At 34.2% G+C, this 23,100-nt stretch overlaps 4 protein-coding genes across 4 annotated transcripts; 2 read left to right on the top strand and 2 right to left on the bottom strand.

The window, feature by feature from the left end:
- Positions 1-204: 204 nt before the first annotated feature.
- Positions 205-5,617, top strand: LOC123309950 (multiple coagulation factor deficiency protein 2 homolog). The gene is made up of 4 exons (XM_044893262.1): positions 205-508; positions 3,948-4,136; positions 5,050-5,254; positions 5,321-5,617. The coding sequence occupies exons 2-4, from the start codon at positions 3,951-3,953 to the stop codon at positions 5,464-5,466; spliced, it is 537 nt and encodes a 178-aa protein (XP_044749197.1). The 5' UTR covers positions 205-508; positions 3,948-3,950; the 3' UTR covers positions 5,467-5,617.
- Positions 5,618-5,848: 231 nt separating this feature from the next.
- Positions 5,849-7,215, bottom strand: LOC123310389. The gene is made up of 3 exons (XM_044893858.1): positions 7,106-7,215; positions 6,541-6,833; positions 5,849-6,063 (listed from the first exon to the last, which is right to left on the bottom strand). Exons 1-3 carry the CDS (start codon positions 7,213-7,215, stop codon positions 5,849-5,851), a joined length of 618 nt encoding a protein of 205 aa, XP_044749793.1.
- A 3,698-nt stretch (positions 7,216-10,913) lies between these two features.
- On the bottom strand, positions 10,914-17,286 carry LOC123309083 (uncharacterized protein PFB0765w-like). The gene is made up of 4 exons (XM_044891955.1): positions 15,681-17,286; positions 13,712-13,915; positions 13,241-13,519; positions 10,914-11,496 (listed from the first exon to the last, which is right to left on the bottom strand). The coding sequence occupies exons 1-4, from the start codon at positions 17,171-17,173 to the stop codon at positions 11,397-11,399; spliced, it is 2,076 nt and encodes a 691-aa protein (XP_044747890.1). The 5' UTR covers positions 17,174-17,286; the 3' UTR covers positions 10,914-11,396.
- A 247-nt stretch (positions 17,287-17,533) lies between these two features.
- On the top strand, positions 17,534-20,086 carry LOC123309084 (TNF receptor-associated factor 6). The gene is made up of 6 exons (XM_044891956.1): positions 17,534-18,058; positions 18,120-18,429; positions 18,501-18,643; positions 18,772-19,014; positions 19,149-19,286; positions 19,417-20,086. The coding sequence occupies exons 1-6, from the start codon at positions 17,880-17,882 to the stop codon at positions 19,604-19,606; spliced, it is 1,203 nt and encodes a 400-aa protein (XP_044747891.1). The 5' UTR covers positions 17,534-17,879; the 3' UTR covers positions 19,607-20,086.
- Positions 20,087-23,100: the final 3,014 nt, after the last annotated feature.

Here is a 23,100-nt window from a genome sequence, read left to right as displayed (position 1 = left end):
GAACTCCGATCTTTTTGAAGTAAGGAAATGTTATACATCGTATCCGAAGTTTGAGATATAATATGACGTCAATGATATTTTTTCAAATGGCAATAATAATTTTTTTCTAAAACTGTCTTTGATCTACCACTGAATTTAAAGTCTTGCTCCACTTGTACTCGAATGAGCTTGAAAGTGGCACTTCAATTGAATAGAATGTGATGTGTATTAGTGGTAAAGAACTGTTACTTGGTTCTTGGTGAGTTTTTTGTAGCATAGCATTCAGGACATCCGATTCTGTCAGGAGAGCATAAGGAAGAAACAGGTTCAATCTCCCTAATGTACTTGCGCTTTCAAACGGTCCAGGGATATCGATTTTCATCCTAGGAGGGTTGATTGACCCAGATAAGACTAACCTGAAATGCTTCAGTAGCACAAGGCTCCGATAAGAAAAACAAACACATCTTATGACAAGCACCCAAGAGACTGTTCAAAAAGTGATAATTCCATTGAATACAATAGCATAAGGGTAAGTTGAACAGATTACTATTCTATTTACTCTCGATTTCCTTCCATTTCGATGAAACCCTAGGAACATTTTCATTATTTCAATTTCATTTTCAATGGGTGCATGCGGGCATATGAAAATACGGAAAAAGAGTAAAATTCAAGAATATTGCTCCTGAGAAATATATACCTGAACGTTATATAAAAGGATAAGGCATTTTATTAGATTCTTTGGGCGTAATAAAATAGAAAATGGAGGAAAAAAATAATTTTCTAAATTTATTGAAAAGTGAATAGATGTAAATCAAGGACAGAAAATATTTCTGGAAAGGTGATTTTTATTTTGTTCGAGATTGTTTCTATTACCTTCATTCGAATTTTCCTTGATTCTTCTCCATAAATATTATTCATTTTAATGATTCAAAAAGAAAAAGAAACAAAGTTTCATGTACTAATCTCTTCATTTAGAGAATAATAGTAGCTTTTCTCATAAGAAGCTCGAATACTTGCGAAAATATATTTTGCACAAAACCGCATTCAGTTACAATATATTATCTATAAAATGAAAAATATTATTTACACCGATAAGCTTTGCAAGAGATATTTCGTAGTCGTAGTTGTTTCTCAAAATTATTATCGTCATTTTAGATAGACCTATATTGCATTGATTAAAGGGATGGATTCTGGGACCATCAGTAGAATACAGTGATTTTGCGCATTGAACTTTCGAGAATATCCAACAGTATGCATTCGAATCATTCAATGCATTTTTATTATTATATGTATGTTCTTTCTCTCCTTATTTGAAGCATTCCATTCCATTAACCTATTCCATACAATTTCGAGAATCCAATGGCAATTAATTATTAATTAATTGTTCTCATGAGATTGTTTCTACAGCATTCTCGTTCAATCAATAATATTTTTTCTAAATAATGAAAAGTGATAGTTCGTACGAAGTCAATTTTTTTTAAGCTTCCAAAATACATATAAATTTTATCGTCCAGCAGGCACCAGCAGCGTAGACGTGATGATATTTTTTTTCATTTGAAATATTCCGCATTTCTCTAGTTATTTCATTCGGTATTATACATAATAGGCCATACCTACTTCATACTTCAATGATTTGCTGAAATCAGAATGTTAAGGAGCTTTAAAAAATATGAAAATATACAGGGTGTATATTTGAAATAAAGAGGAAGAACTGGGCTGATGGACTTGCACGAATGACGAATCTAAATTTATGATTGAGATCGAATTCAAAAGTTGAAGTTTGCCAGTGTTTTACATAATTTTATAATACGAGAACACAAAGAATTTTATTCCATAAGTGGTTTCCACAGCAATAATAAAGGTTTCAAAAACAATTTCTTCATTCATTTTGTCACTTCTTATACAGGGTGATTCATAACTATTGTGACATAGGCTAAGGGCAGATTGTTTGGACCAAAATATGGCGATAGGACCAAATATACTTCAATAAAATATTGCTGTGGAAAAAGATAGAGGACGTTAAAGTTGAATTTTTTATAAAGGGACAGAATAATATTTTTTTCGAAGTCCTTTATTGAAAGAATTAGAAAAGGCATAGAAGTCGGAGGAGGTCACGTAGAACATTTAATTTAAGTTTATTCTTTTTATGTTACATTGTTTTTAATTATGCTTTATCGTCGAAATAAATCCGATGCTCTGAACTGTTCAATTGTGTTTTTCTTAAAAACAGATGAAAAAATATACAGTAAAATTATTAGCAAAAAACGAAAAAAAAAATTCAACTTTAACGCCCTCCATCTTTTTCCACAGCAATATTTTATTGAGGTATATTTGGTCCTATCGCCACATTTTGGTCCAAACAATCTGCCCTTAGCCTATGTCCCAATAGTTATGAATCACCCTGTATTGACAATTTCAATTTGTATTCTCTCAACAGACTTTGCTTAAAATTTGTAGTCTCCTTCTCAAGTTACCGAATCATAATGCGCCTTCTGAAAAACCGCAATGTGTTCAATCTATCTCCGTTAGGATAAAAAGATATTTACTATCCTTTCGATCTTAAAATGCGGTCTTCTACATCAACGTAAATTGTAACCCAACTCCTAGTTTGTAGTACTTTTATTATTCATATGTCAATTGAATATTCATACCGCTCAAAGAGGGACATCCCTCACTCGACAAATGTAACAGGTGTGCCCCCCAAATCAAAAATCTCAAATGAAGGGCTCTGAATGCCGCGGTTCTAACACCCCATAGCACTTGTGATAGACACATTACCAGTAGAGGGCGACGGAATATACCATATGCATGAACCGCCTCTCGGTGTAACCAGAGAGATGTTATCTGATGCTAATAACTGACCCCGGGGGGTATAAACCCCCATCGGGCTCTTGTACTTGTCGTCAACACCATTATTTCAATGGGATTTCAATGAGAGTCCTTTTCCTTTGTTGATTTCGAGAGTGGGGTATCAAGTTTCCGGTTTGTCCGACCAAGAAAACATTTCCAAATGTACGAAATTTTAATTTAATATCATCATATCATTCAGTCGCATTAATGTTCAAGGATTCAACCATAAGTATAAAATTTCATGAAAAAGATAATCTAATGTAATCAACAAAGCGTTAACTAGTCTTGAAATCTTCCTGATTGAATTTTTTAATGCACACGTGAATTTCTTTCCAATCATTATATAACCACTACTTGGACTAACTAGTTTTTTTTAATATAATGTGAAATATTTCGGCTATTTCATAATAATCCAAAATCACGCAATAAATCTTGCAATAAATTTTCCATTCGACTTAAACAATATAATGCCAGGTGGCAATTAAAGAGAATAGATTCAAAAGAAACAATAAAAAAATGTGAATTTTATTGTCAGTCTGTAGGTGCCCCATTTTAAGAGATCGACTCGAATAAGTTGAAACCTTCCTGATTGAATTTTTTTATGCACACGGAAAGTTCACTGAGTCTTTCTATTCATTATATAACCACTGCTTGGATTTACTAGTTTTTTTAATATAATGTGAAATCTTTCGGGCTATTTCATAATGATCCAAAATCACGCAATAAATCTTGCAATAAATTTACCATTCAACCTAAACAATATAAAGCCAGGTGGCAATAAAAGATTTAAAAGAAACAATAAAAAAAAGTGAATTTTATTGTCAGTCTGTGGGTGCCCCATTTCAAAAGATCGACTCAAATGACTCTTTGGGAAGAGCCTAGATCAAAAAACATTTCAAATGAAAGTTTCTCAGTCTTCAGGGGAACATCGAATACAGACATTTAATCTGACCTTGGAATTGGATTTCAAGGTCAAATAAATTTTTTTGAATAGGGAATATACATTTTTCTTTGCGGAATCCTATTCTTCATGTACAAACTGGAAACTTCCGATAGTAGTGTCTGATTCAAAAATTTTTACATATTCCGGTATCGTGTAACATAATTTTTTTTTCCAGATAATGCTTTTGCCAAGTTTTCTCATATTGTTGGTAGGACTGGTGATTTCTGTTGAGAGTCGGGGACCCCATCATCCAAGGGGTGAACCTGTGAATCGAAGACATCACATCCATTACAAACCAAATCCAGGTGATACAGGGAAATTAACTCAGGATAGTGCACTCTTGCACGACAAGCAACATATCGAGGTAAGATAAATTTAAAGTAAATTTAGTTTTAGTAAAGTTACGACATTGTATAAGGACCACAAATGGTCTTTATACAATGGTTACGAGATATGATTTGTTGTGAGGTTGTTTAAAATTATCTCAAACAAAAAACAGCAAACTCGAAAATTTTTGTGAGGACACATTTTGATGGGGATTCCACTAAACTTAATTCAGCCAAAACTTTGAGTATTCAACTCAATTGATACTTCCCTTGATTTTTTTCAATTCATGCTTACAGCAAACGTAGGCCAAGTGATACATTACTGCACAGCAAGCAATATAATTATCTGAAGGAATTATGAACCATTCCGTTTTATTGTAATGAATCTTCATCAAGTTTGTGAAAAATATTGTAACTGTATAATTAATTCGGTATTGATAAAATGAATAATTAAGGATACATTTTTCGTACGATAAAATTTTGGAAATACACTTTTTTGAGTAGCTAGGATTGGGGATGGTGTAATTTAGAGCAGACAATATAAAAATATGAATTCATTCATGATATAATGAATCATGAATTATATATTGATGTATAATATACGACATAGTAATGTAGATATAATAGCTTCCATTGTTTCCAGAAATTGTTGGCGTGAAATATTGTTTATTTATTTATTTCTGCCACATTAATACCCTTTGTTTTTTGAATATGAGGAACGAAACTTTGCTGTTTGTGGAAATGTAATGGAAAGATATTACCAGTTCCAATAATAGATGAATTGTGCATATTTCTTAACTCTTGTTTTATCACTTGTAATTTCGACAACTTAACTCACGATGATTCACATCTTTATGATAGCACAAATATAAAATACTTATAAGAATAGAATAGAATAAATAGCTAAACATTTTTTCAGGTAACGAAAACAATATACAAACCTATTTTTAGGAACATTTGGAAGATATGGTGGACACTCCAGATTTGTCCAAAATGTCTGACGAAGAACTAGAATTTTATTACTTCCAAGCTCACGACACTGACAAAAACAACATGCTGGATGGTTTGGAAATATTACAGGCCATCTCACATATTTTAGATGAAACTGATGTCTCAGGGAATATTAACAACGACAAAAATTTTGATTATTATATAAGTAAGTGAACTGATACGGATTTCCCTGGTTATAAGAAAATAATTATTGCAATAAACGTTTTTTCAGAGCTCATTGACCAGGTATTAACAGAGGATGATATCAACGATGATGGCTTCCTAGACTATCCAGAATATGTCAGGAGTAGGCAGAGGTCTTCGAAAGGTATTAAAACGAAAAATGAAGAACCTCCATTAGTAGAAATTATACCGTGATCGTACTTATATATACATATACATATTTGTAAATTTGTAATAAATTTTTATGGGTGATTCAATGTTTTTTATTCGACGTTTTTCAAAATATTATGCAGGAAATGCACCTGCATCATATATAGCTATTATTTTGCTCAACTAGTGCTTTTGATCTTTCACAATGTCACGAAATTTCGAAAGGAATATTTCAATTACCGAATGACTGTAAGCTTTTGAAAAACTTAACTGCAAGTTTTCAAAATTGAAAGTTTAATCCTCTCGACCCAATTCCTTTGACAACTTCAACTTGATCAAAAATCGAATAGTTAGTCGAAAAATACAAAAAAAAAAATAAAAATTTTATATCAAATTTATTTTTACAATCTTCTGAAAAACATTAAGTTTAATCATTGGAATTACAGACAAACGCACTACAATTTCCTTTATTTTCACCAATTTCAATTGCATCCTCTACTTCTCTCAGTAAATCTTCATATTTACCATCAGTATCGATAGAAAATAGTTGACTTGCCTTCAGCAACAGCTTTCCAGCATTTGCATAGTCCCTGGCTTGATCTGGTTGTTGACATGATATATGCTTCAGACATTCGTGGTTTCCTTTAAATGAAATTTGAATTATTTTTTCCAAGAATTTTCATTAAAGGAAAAGAATACTTATTTTCTAGAAGCACAGCCGTCTATGAAAGGCTGTGCTACAAGTCATGTAAGATTCTCGAGCTATGTATTGCATCATCGAGCGAAACACTCTTCATTAGACGTTGTTCATATGAATTTTCTCCAGAAATGAAAAATATAAATGAAAAACTGAAATATCTCATGAATCGAAAAGCATAATAAGATTTAAAGATTTGAAATTGACCTGCTCCAGATCAACTTTAGCTTTAGCAATCAGTTCAATCATCATAACTATACAATTATAGACTTATACAGAAAATTAAAACCACCCTTAATTTTCGTTGAAGTATCACCGCATCAATATAATATAATAAAGTCACTGATCACTGATACACTGGTCAAGCATTCTAGAAGAACTATATATAATTATATAATATATTGAAAAACTTAGGTACCTACCTGTCAAGTACTCCAGATACAACATGATTTCATCTTCTGTAATGACCAAATTGTGATTATGATCTTGCTCTTTTTGATTCATACTCCTTCCATAATACCCGTATTCCTTTTCTTTCAAATGACCCAAACCGATTGATCCTGCAGCAAATATGAGAGCCTTCAAGAGCACAAGAACTAAGAGATTGGTTAGATTCAATGAAACTACTTGGGAGCCTGCTGCAGCTGTGGGGTAGTATCCTCGAGATAAAAAGTTAGCGGCAAGTGACGATAGGATACCTTTTGCATCAATACCTCTGAAATTAATCAATTGTTATAACAATATATTTTGCAGTTTGAAAAGAATAGTGTTTTTTCTGGGAATAACTTCCAACAGAATTAAAAATTATTTGGAGTTGTTGACTACAAAGACCAACGAAAAACGCATTTCCGTCTATCCTTCAGGTTTTTCAAGGAAACTACACGAAATAACTCGCCAGTGGAAGTTTGTTCAAAAGTACAAATATAGAGAAGAGAAAAACGAGTAAAAAACTTATTTTAAAAATAATAAATAATAAACCGAAATTACCTGTTGGAGGGACTCAGATCACTAACTTGAGCTATTGCAGATTCCACAATTTTGAAATAAACTACCGCAATCATGAGCAAACACCACAAATATTCAGTCCTGCTCATCATTTCTTTTGATACACCTGCACTGTAGTAAATCCATTCAACTCTGTTATTTTTTCAGTGAGACTTCTCTCTTTATAAAATTCTGGGGAGAAATCGCTCGAGACAATACTCAAAGTTCAACATTTAACGCCATTCAAGATATTCTTCTTGCATGAAAACGTTGTCATATCTATAGTATGTACATCCATTGTTTCTGCTTGATGGCTTGGGCAAATTGCAGATATAAAGTGTCTTTTTGTGCGACTGTTAGCTAATAATATGAAAATTGCTCTCGGTAATCTAATTAGAAGATTTTCCTCTCCGCTTTCAAGTCACAATAGACGATTTCGATTTCTTTCTAATACAGATTGTAAAAATAAAAACTTTCACGCTCTTTCTTAGATTTTATATAAATAGGGATATTCATATTTCTGGAAATATGAAAACTCTTGCGTTGTATAAATACAATAATTTTTACCAGTCAAAATATAATAGTTCGTTATTATTTTTAAATCACCTCGACACTCAAAATTCGAACAAAAGACGAGTTTTATAGAACCTTTATAAAGTTCTATAATACTGAAAGTAGGTACAGAATTTATTTGAGATCTTTTGTGATTAGGTAAATGTTGCGCCTGGACTTTGAAGGCCTATAGCCTATACTGAGATGTCAATTATGTAATTATTAAACGGACTATATGTATTAAGATCTATTATAATACTTTGTTAGTTCGAGCAAAGGGTGTACCCTAACTGTAAAAAATACCAAAATTAAATTATTAACACTAAGTATAGATTATGATTTATGATTATGAACTTATAATGAAATAAATTTTTGGCTTAAGTATAGGCCATAGGCCTTCAAAGTCCAGGCGCAACATTTACCTAGTCACAAAAGATCTCAAATAAATTTTGTACCTACTTTCAGTCACAAAACTCAAATATATAAACCAAAAGAGTATTTGAACTGAAGAAATACTCAAATTGAGCGAAATAAATCAAAATTCAAAATTGATATAGGTAGGTATACCTAATTATTTGCTTAATTTGTTGGTGTGTTATTTTAAAGTTATTGATCTATGGATCAGTATTTCTTCTCAATACCATCGTGAATTCCGCGACTCAAATCTTACTTATGGCTATTTACGGCCAGTTTCATAACCAAACTTAAAGCCTCTTCAATTTTAAAGCTTTCTTTACCCTACAAAATGACACTAAAAAGGGAGCTTCAAATGACTTTTAATTTTATTATGAAACTGGACGTTAAATTCTATTTTCCACGGCCATCCGAAATGTCAATAATCCTTGAATGGAGTATTGTACTTAGATGATATTATTTAAGTTTCAGTTTCTAACACTTAGATAGGTAGTCATAATATCAATATAGATTGAGTATCGAGATTATTTGACAGGACGTTGGACTGCTGTGTTGGACAACTCCCTTTTATGCATTAATATATCTCATCAAAATTGTTCCATTTTGGAAATGATGCCGGATAGACAAATTTCAGTTATTTCATTCCAAAAAAGCTGTGAAAAACCCACATTTTTCATAATATAAGCTCCATTTTCAACTAATACCCTAAGGATTTTCTTGTTTCATCATGTCTACCACATGAAATCTTTATGTCTAATGTATAGGTATAGACTCTAGCAGCTATAGCTAGTGCAAAGCGCATCAACTAACATGGAACATAAGGAGAAGAAAGGCTTCAAAGATTCAGCGTATCTGCGCGTATGATGGTCATGATGGAACTCTTATCTACCTTCTTATCTTATAATAACTTATTTAGCCAAAGGCGTTTCAAATGGGGTCTCAACATTCCGATTTTTCCAACATCAATCATGCATTATGTTTATGTATTTCTTTGAATAATATTGTGACTGTGGTCTTGGCTCTTCGTTTTTAATTGCAGAAGATAGATTCGAAATGAAAAAATCTCTTCCCTTTGCCCTGCTTCCGATATCATGTGAATTCTCAGATTTGAGTGGTAGAGGATTCGCCAGATATGTCAGCAATCGAAATAAGGGAGCATGTAAGAAGATGAACTATTGAGTATTGAGGGTTGATGAATACTCAAAGGCAGAACGGAATTGGTTTTGGCGATATAGTGGGGATCATTATAGAATCGATTCTGAATGGTGGTTTACTTGTTCCTTGTTCTGAGTATGGAATTTCACATTTCCCACAATGCACAAAGAAATGTGCATGAAATTCTTCGAAATGCTTCGGCGGACATTCGAAATTCTCAGTGATATCCGATCTGGTTCATGTTGGAGGTACGCATGGTATGGTAAGCTGCGAATCTGCCGAATAACTGCGTTATTCCTTATTCCTTGCTGAGTGACAGATATTTTTCATTTTAAACGATTTATTGATGACTATCCTTGACGATTTCATATGTTATTTCCTGAATTTTTCGAATATATACATGGAGAAAATAATGTTGAAATTTTACACCTTCTTCAGTCACTTTGGAGTTATTACTGCCCATGTGCCCATTTTGTAGGTATTGATTTCGTATTGTTGGTTCAATACACAGAGTCGGTAGAATGTTAGTTGATTTACCGTATTTGCGGTCTTTGGTGTTCCTAGGGAAAGATCACGACATCTCTCGATTAGCATAGAGATGAATCCACTTTAACGACCTAAAATTTTTACGTTCCTTCTCTTTTTCGTAATGTTTTTTTAACCGACCCACACCAGTTGATGATGAAATTCAAGCTATTCATTTTTTTAATATTTTTTTAGAGCACAGAAGAGCTTCTTAATGAAGTGATTCAGGGATATCTATTCATTCTGGGACACCCTGTATTTCTATCTCCATGCTACCAAAGTCCAATTGACTTCTCGGACAAGTGCCCACTTTAAGTGGGTTCATCAGCCCAAAAATTCGTCACTTTCTGAATCGTAACTATCAACCTTCACAATTTTGGCAATGATGTTTAACAATCTCTGAGCATTATCTGCAATCGTGGACTCACTAATAGGAAATACTCCTTCTGACGAAAATGATGAATTTTTTATGAAATATTTTTGAAACGTCACATTTTGAAATAACCATTTCAATCGTTCACCAAAAAAAATTATTTTAAGTACTTAAAAATGAAAAATAAAAATGGGTATTTAAAATTTAAATCGTTTCGTTTCTATTGCACAAGTTGGCATATCGACTGAAATATGCCTTGATAATAAAGGACAACAAATACACTATCTTAATGAGATAGACAAAGATGGCTGTCTATGAAGTCTGCGACGAACGAGGAAGGTCGTAAAATTTTATGGGATTTTTATGGCCGGTTGCTGTTGAGGCTCGCCAGTGAGTACGCGCCTTAAGATGGCTGTAAATAACAGCTGTTATTTTATGAACAAGCCATTGTTCTTTTTATTCTCTACTAGGCGCTGTTGCCAAATCGTAAACTAGAAACGAAGCGATTTAAATTTTGAAACATCATATTTGAAGAAAGATTTTGAAAAGTTTCCGCGGTGCATTTGAAAAATTCATGAATGAAACTTATAATTATTCAACTTGCATATGCTGCGATAACCCAAATTGAGGAGAATTTCCCATTGGCATATTATGCCTTCCATCAATCTGTTTTTTATGACATATTATGAGTCATAATAATATAATATGACAGCCACAATAACGTTCTTCATTTGAATAATCTATGATACAAGCTTCATAAAAGAGGAAATAAGGCAGTAATAATAATACACATTAGTAATAATATTATATTGGAAAACTCAATAAAAATACAAAAATATACAAACTTTACTTCGTTAAACTTGAGTAAACATAAACTAAATGGCATATTTTTTGTACTGTTTTTATACCCAAACCACATAAATTCGGATGACCACTATTACAACTCAGATATCGACTCCAATAATGAATATTGCTACATACCGAGTTTGACATGCTCCAATATGAAAACAAATGCACATCAATATGATGATAATTTTCATACTATCATAGTATGTTCTCAATGGATCAATGGATCATGAAAGAAAACATAAATTTTCCTCTAAATCAATGATGGATCATTTTTATTAAATTTTTTCATCATTAATTTATGTGGTTATTTGACATCTACATTTGGTGTTCATTATAGAATTTATTCCTTTGAAAAACAAAGCTTGAAAGATCTGTTCGAAAAAAAAGTTACTAAAAGAATCACCTTGAAATTTTTTGAGATAAACCCTAATTGCAATGGTTATAAATACAGTCTTTATCTCGGCACAAACCATCCATCTCGAAAGGGCAAAGTATTTCCATTGGATTGAGTATTTTGTGATTCTTACTGTAAGAAATAGAGATGAGTATGTTTACATAAATATTCGCCGAAATGTACATGCGAAGCAATTTTGAACCAGAATGAATCATGCATAATTGTGAAACTTGTCCAAACTCCATTTTGGAAAAATTTCAGGATGCTTGTTCAGCATTGCTATGGTATTCATTTTGGTTGAGGAGAGCCAAAGCCTACCTATGTTGATTCAATTATTGAAATAAATAAAAAATCGTAATAAAGTTTCATTACTGAATGAAGTGCACAGTTTCGCCGAATATAAGGAAAATTGTTTTATCTTGGCACTTTTCAGAAAGAACAAATTTGTGCAGGTCGACTCTTTATCCTATATATACATAAAGGGTGTTTTTAAAGGTAAGGCTTTTTTAGTCAAAAGGACCTCAAGAAATTACATAAACAAAACTTTGAACGTTCAGACTAATAGTCATCGCCTATGGGAATACTGGCAATACTGTTTGGGAATATCGAAACTACCCCAAAAAGGTTGTAGCAGAGCAGGTTGATGAGTTTCGAGATGTTGTGGAGGTAGCTAGGTACGGAAGGGCTCTTTTCGTTCCTCAGGGTCTATGGTTTTTAGTCGGCACCATGGTTTAGACCGGAATGCATCGGGGCTTTGCCGTTCGTACGTTTTACAAAAAATAACCGTTTTGTGGTGGCGCGACCCAGCTTGCGTTTTGGCGTCATTTCGACCTTCCCATAGCCTGTATTGGAAAAACTGGGCAACATCTGGTTGCAGCACACAGCCCACACAGCTCGAATATCATTAGCTGTTTTGAGACAGATGTCATCGGGACCTACCCCTTTGGGGCTACCTTGAAGACAAGGTCTTTAAACATTGACCGACACCCTGCCACAACTCAAGCAGCGAATAACAGAAGAAATCGGGGCAAACCGCTCGTAATATGCCGAAAACTTCCGAAATCGACTACATCAGTGTATCGCTGCTGACGGCCCCCACCTTAGCGATATCGGCTAAAATGGGCTAAAAATATGGTAGGAATCAAAGCACTTTGGCAACGAACAATTTAACAAGAACTTTCAATGCCGTATCTCAACTATTGTACAATTATTCAAAAAGTCTATAATGTACCAATCAACTTAACTATTATTGTTGAATATTAGTATTATAGTGAAATGATTCATTTCGCAGGGTTCTACCTTCTGTCAAATAGAGACTCACCTTTAAAAACACCCTGTATTTCAACAGTTGATCCCTTTCATCACATGCATTGATAACTTTTATCTGAAGTTTTTATATGAGGAACTTCTTAAGAGACAGATATAAGACCTGACATTACACTATATGCATTAAACCCCAAATTTTTTTTTAGCTGATACATATAAGGGCGACATGACAATAAGTCGTTTGGTCTAGCTTAGATGTATTAGTGATGTTGTAATCTACATAAGATTCTTGAAAAAATAAGGTAATTAATTGTTATTCGCTGAAAGAGTTGTTTTCAGTATCATAGGACATTTGTTTTCCACATATTAGGATAGATATTGACTAAGTTTTTTGGTGCAGTTTATTAAAAAACAAAATTGATTTTGGTCAACACATATATATTGTCATTTGCCACAGTCTTGCAAAAACATATTAGTGAATAATTATGAGAGCTGATTAACCAGCCCTTTCAGTTACTGAAATGGCCTCTCCCTTTCTCTCTCCCCTACCCCCACACAGTTTAAACTTTATGATTCCAATTCATAAATCTAGCTGTATGAAGCTATTTACCTTTCCATATAATCTAAAGGTGAGGAATATTTTGGGACTTCACTATTTTCCACCTTGGTAAATGTCTTAAATTCAATATCGTTCGGATCCTCTAAATTTATAGGGCAGTTTTCCAGAATAACCTTACAATGAACAGAGTTATGAGCATTTGTAATTTGCTTTTTGATTGGAAGTGGCTCAGTAGGTGTTTGTACATCAATATTAGTTTTTGGCGGTGCAACTGGAAGTTTCGGAGTTGGTTTCACAACTTGCTTAGGGACAGGAGCCACTTTGGTTTTTCTGAAAATGTATGTAATATATGGGCATAGAAAATGTTGAGAAAAAGAAAGCTGCAATCAAATAGAGGTTATGATGTTTTGCATTTGATCCTCAGCATAACTTGAGTTACCTCTATCAGTGGTTTTAATACTGCTTGAAAGATACAATTGGATAGTTCATCATCGTCGAAGGCATTTTAAACTCTTCACTCACCTATCAATTTCCTCCTTCTTTTTCAAAAAATCCTGCATCAGTTCGTTGAAGAGTTTTTGTAATTTGGAGCTGTTGGTCTTGGCCTCCTTGAGTTGTTTTAGAAGTTGACTGATGAGGGTCTCGTGCTTCTTCTGTTCTACATTCACTTCCTCCAACTTTTTCAACAATGGAGAAAGTTCGTGATATTTGCCTTTATCCTGTAATCTTTCATTCATATTCGATTCAAAAAAAAAGTTTGAAACAGAGTTAAAAGAGTACATTGGCATACAGGATACTTTCAAAAATGGTTTAGACAAAAATTTACACCTCAATTCTACTGTGAGTAGAAGAGGCTTCATACAAGGAACTGAATCCTGAAAACATTGAGTCCGCTGTTTACGTTTTGCTACTGGTTGATAAACTAGACGCTACTGTTTCCGTCAAAAACAGGGTCTTGATACTTTCATACCCCCACCCCAAATACGATTTTTAATTGTGCAATTCGCCGCAGCGTAGGACTGTTTACGAAATTATTTATGTATGTACCTGTTTTGGTTCGATTTTACGATGGTTCCAGATCGGTCCAAAACAGTCGCACATTTGTTTATTCAGAGTGAGCTCGCGCATAGCTTTCCACACCATTGCTGTTCAACTTCTTTGAACTGATTCTGAATAGTTCCGAACCATGTGTGATGTCGTTATCGATAAATTTCTGGATTCTATCATGTGAACGGATTTGTTAGGTCATAATTCGTTCAAAATCGGGCACGAAAATCCAAAAATAAATGACAACAATGCCGGAAAAATGAGACAAAAAAGTGAACTCAACAAAGCATAACTTTTAGTCTTAATAGGTACTAGGCCTTGCTAGGTATATGATATTATGTAATACCTTTAGCGAAGTATTTCTTTTTGCGTCGATTAATAACAAAATAAAATTCATAGTCGCATATACTTTCGTGTTTTCAGATAAGAATTATCGCTAAACGTGTTAGAAATAAAGGTAGATTATGCAGCATTTCCGAAGGTTCAGATATTAATTCAAATTAATCCTGCTTAACTTGACTGTTTACTCCGACTTGAAAACTATTAAATGATTAATTCCCAACAGTTTTTATACTTAATAAGAATTTTCCTTTGCCTTATTATTGACTAATGCGATCGATAACCCATACTCTTTTGATGGAAAATGGAATCCCCCCACAATCTTTGTTTTATCAAATTTTGTGGATATCAGAAGAAACACGAAAGTTTCTTGAAAAAAAAAACGAAGAATATTATGGGATTCCATTTTCCCTTTTGTTGAGCCCACACATGGTATATTTCCATTTAAAAAACGGAATAGGATAGGGTTGCGGATAAGAGATTGGAGAAAAACATTCAATTTTAGTTGAGAAACTATTAATTTAACCACAAAATATAAAAAACAAAGATTACGTCGGCGCCAACTTCACACTTTTTGCTTTGCAGAAGAAATCAGGGCCATACACCATACCGCTAGTAATATGTGTAAAAGCGGTCGAAAATTTCCGAAATCGAATACATCAGTGTATTGCTGCTGACAGACCCTCCCTTAGCGATATTGTTTTCAAAACTCGAGTAAAAAAACTATTTTTCCTACTGATTAAACAAAATCAAACCGTTTTTCTCCAGCTTTTACCCTTTGTTTATAGCCCTTTGAAACTCTTCCTTCGGCTTTGCCTCATCCTGTATTTGTATGAACATCTTTAGAACCTGAGAAACTCAGTTCTAGTTATAAATTAATATAAAACGTAGGGTTATTAGGGAATAGTTTGAAACAGATAAAAGAAATTTAATGGACATAACTGTTGAATTTCTTCTATCTGTTAAAAATTAATAGATATTTCATTTGTTTTGAAATTATTAAAGAGAATTTTTCACCATTTCCTATGAATTATTTGAAATTTACCCCTTGATTTTTCAATATTATTTTGTTTATTCGAAAAATAAAAACAGTGATTTATCTTACCTTCCATTTAATTGATGCTGCACATGTCTCAATTGCTTTTGTTGAGAGCCTGATGGATTAGATCTACTTGTGGAAGAATTATTTTCAGTAGTTCTCAAGGAAGATTTGTTTTTTTGTATTTTATTTTCAGATATTCGACCTGATAACCTTTTCACTTTTCGTTTTTTCTCTGCACTTTTAAGTTTCTGTATCAACTCTTCATACTCCAACTGTTTATTCTGAGGGAGAAACTTATATAGGCTATTTATCTTAACAACTTTTCTTGTTTGTGGACTGATATTGATAGAAGTTTTTGGGATACTGTTCGAGTTGGCTTTAGCTTCAACTTCTGCTCTTTGTTGTTTGAGAAAATTATCAATTTTCAGTTCCAATTGCTTATTGTCTAATATGTTGTCATTTTTATCATTTTCAGCACAAACTTGATCATGAAATTCATCTTCTGACTCAGAATCTGGGTTGTTTATACTAATAATAATAGGTTGTATTTTAGGAGGATCAATAATTGATTTAGTACCAACTTTTGAAGTTTCCAATTGTTTTTTGTGGGGAATACTTGAACTCTTTGTCTGATTTGTTTTCTTTAAGCTAGGTGAGGGGACTTTATTAGTAATTTTCTTTGCCATTGAAGCTAAGAGCACAGCCCGTAGGATATCTTCATCGACCTCTTCCTCAGAATTTATGGCACTATTAGGAGAACTATTATTAGCAGCAGGTAAAATTCTGTCAGAAATATCCTGCACATTATCCGAGGCACCATTTTGTGTATTAACTTCAACAGATGAATTTTCCTTATTCACTTCTAATGTTTTAGATTCCTCCTGATTTTCTGGTTTCACTTTCCTCTTCTTTCGTTGAAATTTATTGATGACAGCAGTCTTCAATGCTTCTAGTCTCAATTGTATCAATTCATCATCCCCATCTGCACCCAAACGTTTATTACATGTTTCATGTGCTTCAGCTGATTCTCTGTTAGCTTCTTCATTCTCTACTTTATTTGTTATTGTAACAGTTTCAGAAGATGTGAAATTATTTTGGAGGTTATCACAGTCAAGACAATTAATTTCATGTTCTTCTGGTTGTGAAGAATTTTGAGCCATCTTTTTTAATCTTGTTCGAAGGCTATTATTATGTATTTCTTCTTGATCTCTACTCATAGCTTCCCTCAGAAGCTTTTTTGTTTTTACCATTTCTTCATCCTCAGAAGTACTGCCCGAAGATCTTCTATGAATATGTCTGAGCGGTTTTTTTCTCTTTCTACCTTCCCTCCTTCGATGTTTTCTTCGATCCGAATGATGTACTGATGAACAGGAGTCCATAACTTCCAAGTCGCTCACACTGCTTAAAGAAATTGCACGTAAGTTTTCTTCAGGTGAATTCAACTTACCCGTTTTTGGAGAAGGTACAATGGAGTCGTCTGAAATTTCTTCCAGATCATCGTCGACAATTTCTCCTTCTTCACGTTCATCACTTGCTTTAATATAGATACACTCCATTTTATCTTCACAAGAAGGATATTAGAAGTGCGGGAATAAAATAAAAAATTTTCATTAGTCACTTCACTAAAATAAAATGACATATCTCTGGCAGCGCAGTTATGACAGATCGTTACATCTGAAAGGTTAACAACAAAGAGGTGAATAATCTTTGGTTATTAATAGGAATATTCTATGATAAAAATGCTCTTGCAGGATAAGAAGGATGAATTCTTGAAAATTTTTGAGTATTTGAGTATTGTACATATTCAGAAATACCTCTGATAAAATCATTTAGCCAAATATCAGCTGAAACTGAAAGCAAGTTGTTGTGTGGGAATATTTCTTAGTTTTCTATGTTCTGAGTACTGGAGCAGGGTTACGCAAGACAACTCTGTGATATTAAATCACGTGGTTACTTTGAATTTTGTAGGAAATTCATTTGAAAGTAATTTAATTAATTTCCTAAAATTGATCTGTTAAATACAAGGTATCACTGGTTTTTGATATTAATTTTCTTCTTTTAAACTTCACTTAAAAAATGGAAGATAGAGAAAAATCATTCATGGACGAAATTGTGGATGTTTTGATTGAAATCATATTCAACTGTTGAGTTCTAAGAATGATAACCACGGCTTTTGATGACATCATTTTGTCATAGTTCCCCTCTTTCTTGAAGTTGAATCACACAGGTTGCATCTGGACATAGTCATCGCGAATTTGTAGGATGGCCAGCTCAAATTCTCCTACTGACAAAGCCATAGCTCAGGAAAGTTCAATAAATGATTCATATCTTGCTCCTGAAGCAAGATTTGAGTGTCCTATTTGCCTAGCTTGGTTGAGAGATCCTCTGTTAACATCTTGTGGACATAGGTTCTGTAGAAGATGTATAGAATCTTGGTTACAGTATGTGAAGGAATATTACTTGAAAACTAAAAGATATTTGCTAATATACATTTCATTTCAGGCGTGAGAATCCATGTTGTCCTGTAGATAATATGACGCTTACAAAAGATGATATTTTTCCTGATAATTTCACAAGAAGAGAGATTAATCAGCAAAGAACGAAGTGTCCAAATATATCTAGGGGATGCTTAGAACAACTAAATCCCCTGGATGTGGAAAGTCATCTTTTAGTTTGTCAATTCAAAGTGCCTGAACTTCCAGAGAATGAAAAATTACGGTGTTCATATGTACATCTGGGATGTAGTGAAAAATTTGAAGATGAAATTGAGCTAGATAATCACCTGAAGCAAGAGATCCATAAACATATGAATGTAAGTTAATACTCTTTGTTGAAGTCTTCGTCAACTTTCGGATCTTTGCCTATTTTAAAATAACTTTTTAGATGATACTGGGTATTTGTAATAAACTTACCACCAGTGAGTCTGCAAATTCTGTAATAGCCGAAGAAGCAAAATTTTGGGATGCCCCTTCAAAAAATGGCCAGCCTTCTAGCTCTGATACAGGAAATATCCATGAGTTGCTTAGGTGAGGACAGTGAGGTGAAATATTTTTCTTTCATTGTGGCTTTCCAATAATCATTTGCTTCACATTGTTGTGAAGAAAATAATGATATTCTAATTATACATTTGTGTCATTTGTTTGATGATCAACAGAGCTCTCTATGAAAAGCATGTGATCTTGGAACAAAAGAGCCGGGAGCAGGATATTATAATAGCTAATATGTCTGAGCAAATACAATCTCAAGAATTGGCTCTTTCTAAAATAAACCTCAGACATTGTAATGGTTGTTACTTGTGGTATTTCAATGACTTCAAAAAAAAGCTTGCTTCAATGAGGAATGATAATAGAATAATGCATTATAGTCCTGGTTTTTTCACATCTCCCAATGGATACAGGTATGTATGATGAACTTGGCACATTGGCAGTCAAGTTTGCATGTGGATATCAAAATCAGTAAATTTTGCTAATTTATACATGTCGACATTCCTGATTTTGATTTATCAATCTTCAGTATTAGTTTTATTTGTAGGTTATGTATCAGGTTGAATATATCCCCTAATAACCCCAATACTATAGCCATTTTGATTCATATGATGAAAACGGAGCATGATAATACCTTAGACTGGCCTTTCAGTGGACGATTAACTATAATATTTATTCATCCAAGGTGAGATCTCATTTTTGTGGATAACATTTTTTATACCTAGGTAATGTTTCTATCACATTACTGATAACTTCAGTATTGATTATTTTCTAAAGTTATACCAGCTTGTACTAAAATGCCTTTTGTTTCTCAGCGATGCTTCCAAAAATATCAAAGAAACTATGATGACTCGTCCTAACTTAGAGGCATTTCAGAGACCCATACTTGAAATGAATCCAAAGGGATTCGGATACACAGAATTCACTACAATAGATGAATTACTTTCAGAAGGTTTTATCGAGAAAAATCAACTTATCATCAAAGTGCAAGCTCAACCGGTATGAATTTGTGGCAGCTTAAAAAAAATGAAGTATGAATTTGAATGTACTCATGATAACTTTTGATGGTGACACATCATTTGAATCTCAATTAAATTTAAACATAAATGTGCGACATCAAAATGTTAGTTACTGGATCAGTATTAATCTTACAAATATGAATGATGCTTCAAACACCAAGCGATAAAGATAAAGAAAGCGAAATTGAATGATAGATTCCTATAAGGAGTACTAGTTAATAATCTGTGCCCCTTATTAAATTTAATGAAAAATTCAGCCGAAGTGCTCAGATTTGTTATTTCAGTTTATTTATTTTTAATTTATTCCATTGTAATGTACTTCTTAAACAATTCTTTGATATTATTTTGATATCAGTATTGCATTTATTGTATTTAGACATTATGTTTACATTGCATTTGTTATTGCTAGATATTATATCTAAAACTTTTTTTTGTACAAATTTCGCATAAACTCATTTCTTATTTATTTATTTTTCAATATAACCTTTCCTAGCAAACGTGTGAACTTAAGAAATGACCAACGATTTCAATTCAGATACATAGCACACGCTGACAAAATTAAGAAATGTAACGATATAAATCAAAGTTCTAAACCACCATCACTCAAAGTTTTAACAGAAATATCATTTCATCAAGAGAGTAGATACCGACCATGGTTTAATGTCTCATTTGACCTCTTCAGAGCAACATAAAGAATATTATTTTGATGTCAGGGGCAACGGTTACTGCCACCTAGGTTAACTGAGGCCTAGTGACCCATTGTTCGTCCGCTTGTAGTTGGAGAGACTCAAACCCTGTGACACGCTGACAAAAATACTATAAGTCGATAGAGAGGAGTCCCCCTCACTATACGAATCTTGGGTGTAGTGTGTACTGTTGTTGAGGTGTGTCATCCTCAACTCTTCAAGGTTGCTGCAGATGAACAGAATATGATCAACAGTTTCATCAGTGCACCTGCATCAACGGCACAGGGAAAACAGTCCCATTTTATTTAAATTTTTATTAAACAGGAGGCCAATCATTGCTCCACTCATCAGACTCGGCTCTTTTCTGTCAAGGGTCAGGAGTTTTTTGACCTTGGGCATAGAGAGAAGCCTCGACTGTCTGAGACCACTTCTCTTGCCCCAATTCAGAGAAAATGTTCTGTCTATACATCTATTGAAGAAGTTCTTGACAGATGGGCAGCACCGGAACAACAAAAGCTGAGCGGTCCCACCGCTTAGAAAGTATGTCTGCCTTCTCGTTTCCCTAAGCCCCGCGTACGTCGTACTACAAATAACTTTCTAAACACCACCAGAGCCTAGTTCTCGCAGAGCGTCCCTGAATTCCCCTACTAAGTGTGTAAAAAGGTATTTCAGGATTCCCTGACTGTCACAACAAATAGAGAGGTGTTTACCGAAGTATCCCCTGCGGATATTCTCCAGTGTGCAGAACAGAACAGCGTACAGTTCATCCTGCATTATGGAACAATCCTTCTTTAGGGGAACGGACACGTTGAAACGAGGATTCACAATACCTTACATTACCCTGTTGGGTTCGGCGAAATAGAAGCTGTTGCCCGCGCGGTCCCCTCTATGGAGAAGGGAATCGTCCTCTATCGCGCCAGTGTCCTTGTTTGTCTTCATAGCCACCTGAGTAACGTATAAAAGAGATAAACCCAGCAGATAACCCATGCCTGCCGTAGAAGTGGATCTCTGAGCTCTCTCTGCTTTGTTACCGTCAATACGGTTCCTGCAATATGAGAACTCGAGCAAATGAATGTACAGGATGACAATTTGAAAACTTGCCAGTCCAATTATGTCACGACAAGGATGATTTCGGAGAAAATGCCGGAACAGCTCAATTTCTATTCGTAGGGGGACATAGAATTGGAAGACGAAATCTCCTCAACCCTAGGTGTAGGAGCTATCACCCCTAAATTCTCAATAGGGGATCATAGACAATCTAGGGGATAGGGATGAGCTATACCTCGATTGAAAGATCACTTGACCCTCTATATGAATACTATGGTTTGCAAATTTTTATTGAGTCCTTGAAGTAATTACAGGGGTTGACAATTTGAAAATTTGCCAGGCCAATTTTATGTGTCGACAAGGATGTTTTCAGAGAAAATGCCGGAACAGGTCAATTTTTATTCGGAGGGGGACATGTTTCTAGCATAATTGTAAGTCAAAATCTCCTCAATCTTAGATGTAGGGGTTGTCACCCCTAAATTCTTAATAGGGGATAGAGGGTGAGCTATACCTCAATTGGAAGACTAGTATTATGCAAAGGGACATATTATTGTCTTCCAATTGAGAATTATCTCACCCTCTATTCTCCATGAAGAATTTAGGGGTGACAGCCCCTACACCTAGATTTGATGAGATTTCGGCTAACAATTTTGCTCAAAATATGTCTCCCTCCCTTTAAAAATTGACCTGTTCCAGCTTTTTCTTTGAAAATATCCTTGTCGAAACTAATTGGCCTGGCAAGTTTTCAAATTGTCACCTCCTGTGACTACTTCAAGGAATCAATAAAAATTTGTAAACCATAGCATTCATGTAGAAATGTAGAGGGACAGGTGATCTTTCAATTGAGGTAAATCTCACCCCCTATTCTCCATTAACAATTTAGGGGTGATAGCCCCTCCCCTAGGATTGGGTAGATTTCGGTTAACAATTCTGCTCAAAATATGCCCCCCTCCAAATAAAAATTGACCTGTTCCGGCATTTTCTCTGAAAACATCCTTGTCGCGACATAATTGGCCAGTTTTTAAAGCGTCACCCTGTATGCTGTCATCTTTCGCTCTGACTCCCAGTTGCAGAGGAGTCCGGTAAAATTTAATCCACCAATAACATTTTAATCCTCGATTTTCTCCTTCAAAAATGACAGTTTTAAACATTAATGGGGCATTAAATCTTAATGGACGCTTCTGAAACTGGGTCCGAGAGTGAAGAAAGTGAATTAAGTTGGACCTCATTTCCTGGCGTATTCCTTCACCGTACCCACTACTGACATGGAATGAAGGGGCCATCATTTCTTCCAGTTTTCATCTATATAGTTTTGTGTTGCTATATGACGAGGTCAAATGGGACATCGAAACCATGGTCACCCTTTTCGACTCAATGCTAATACTTTTGAATGATGGTTGTTTGCTAATTCGATTCAGATCGTAACATTTAGTAATGATTTTCTTTTGAGCAAACAGAAGCTACTAACTGTCAAGCCGTGTCCTATTGTGGTTTACCGCACTAAACACATACTAGAGTACTTTTAGATGCCGTTTAAGGTAAGCGTCCACCGTTCCGCATCGTACGCAACACTCGGATCGCATCGAAAATATTTTAGAATATTTTGTATAGAAACTCATAATTGCATCCACTGATACGTATCGTACTGCCCGGATTCATCGCTTGATCCTTTGAATGCGATCCGTGCGTTGCGTACGATGCGGAACTGTGGACACCTACAATTATAGAGACTTTATAGAAAGCTGCC

The sequence above is a fragment of the Coccinella septempunctata genome, chromosome 3 (genome assembly GCF_907165205.1).
Source record: "Coccinella septempunctata chromosome 3, icCocSept1.1, whole genome shotgun sequence".
Lineage (NCBI taxonomy): Eukaryota > Metazoa > Arthropoda > Insecta > Coleoptera > Coccinellidae > Coccinella > Coccinella septempunctata.
The sequence above is the reverse complement of the archived record's forward strand: the minus strand, read 5'-3'. Positions and strand labels throughout refer to the sequence as shown.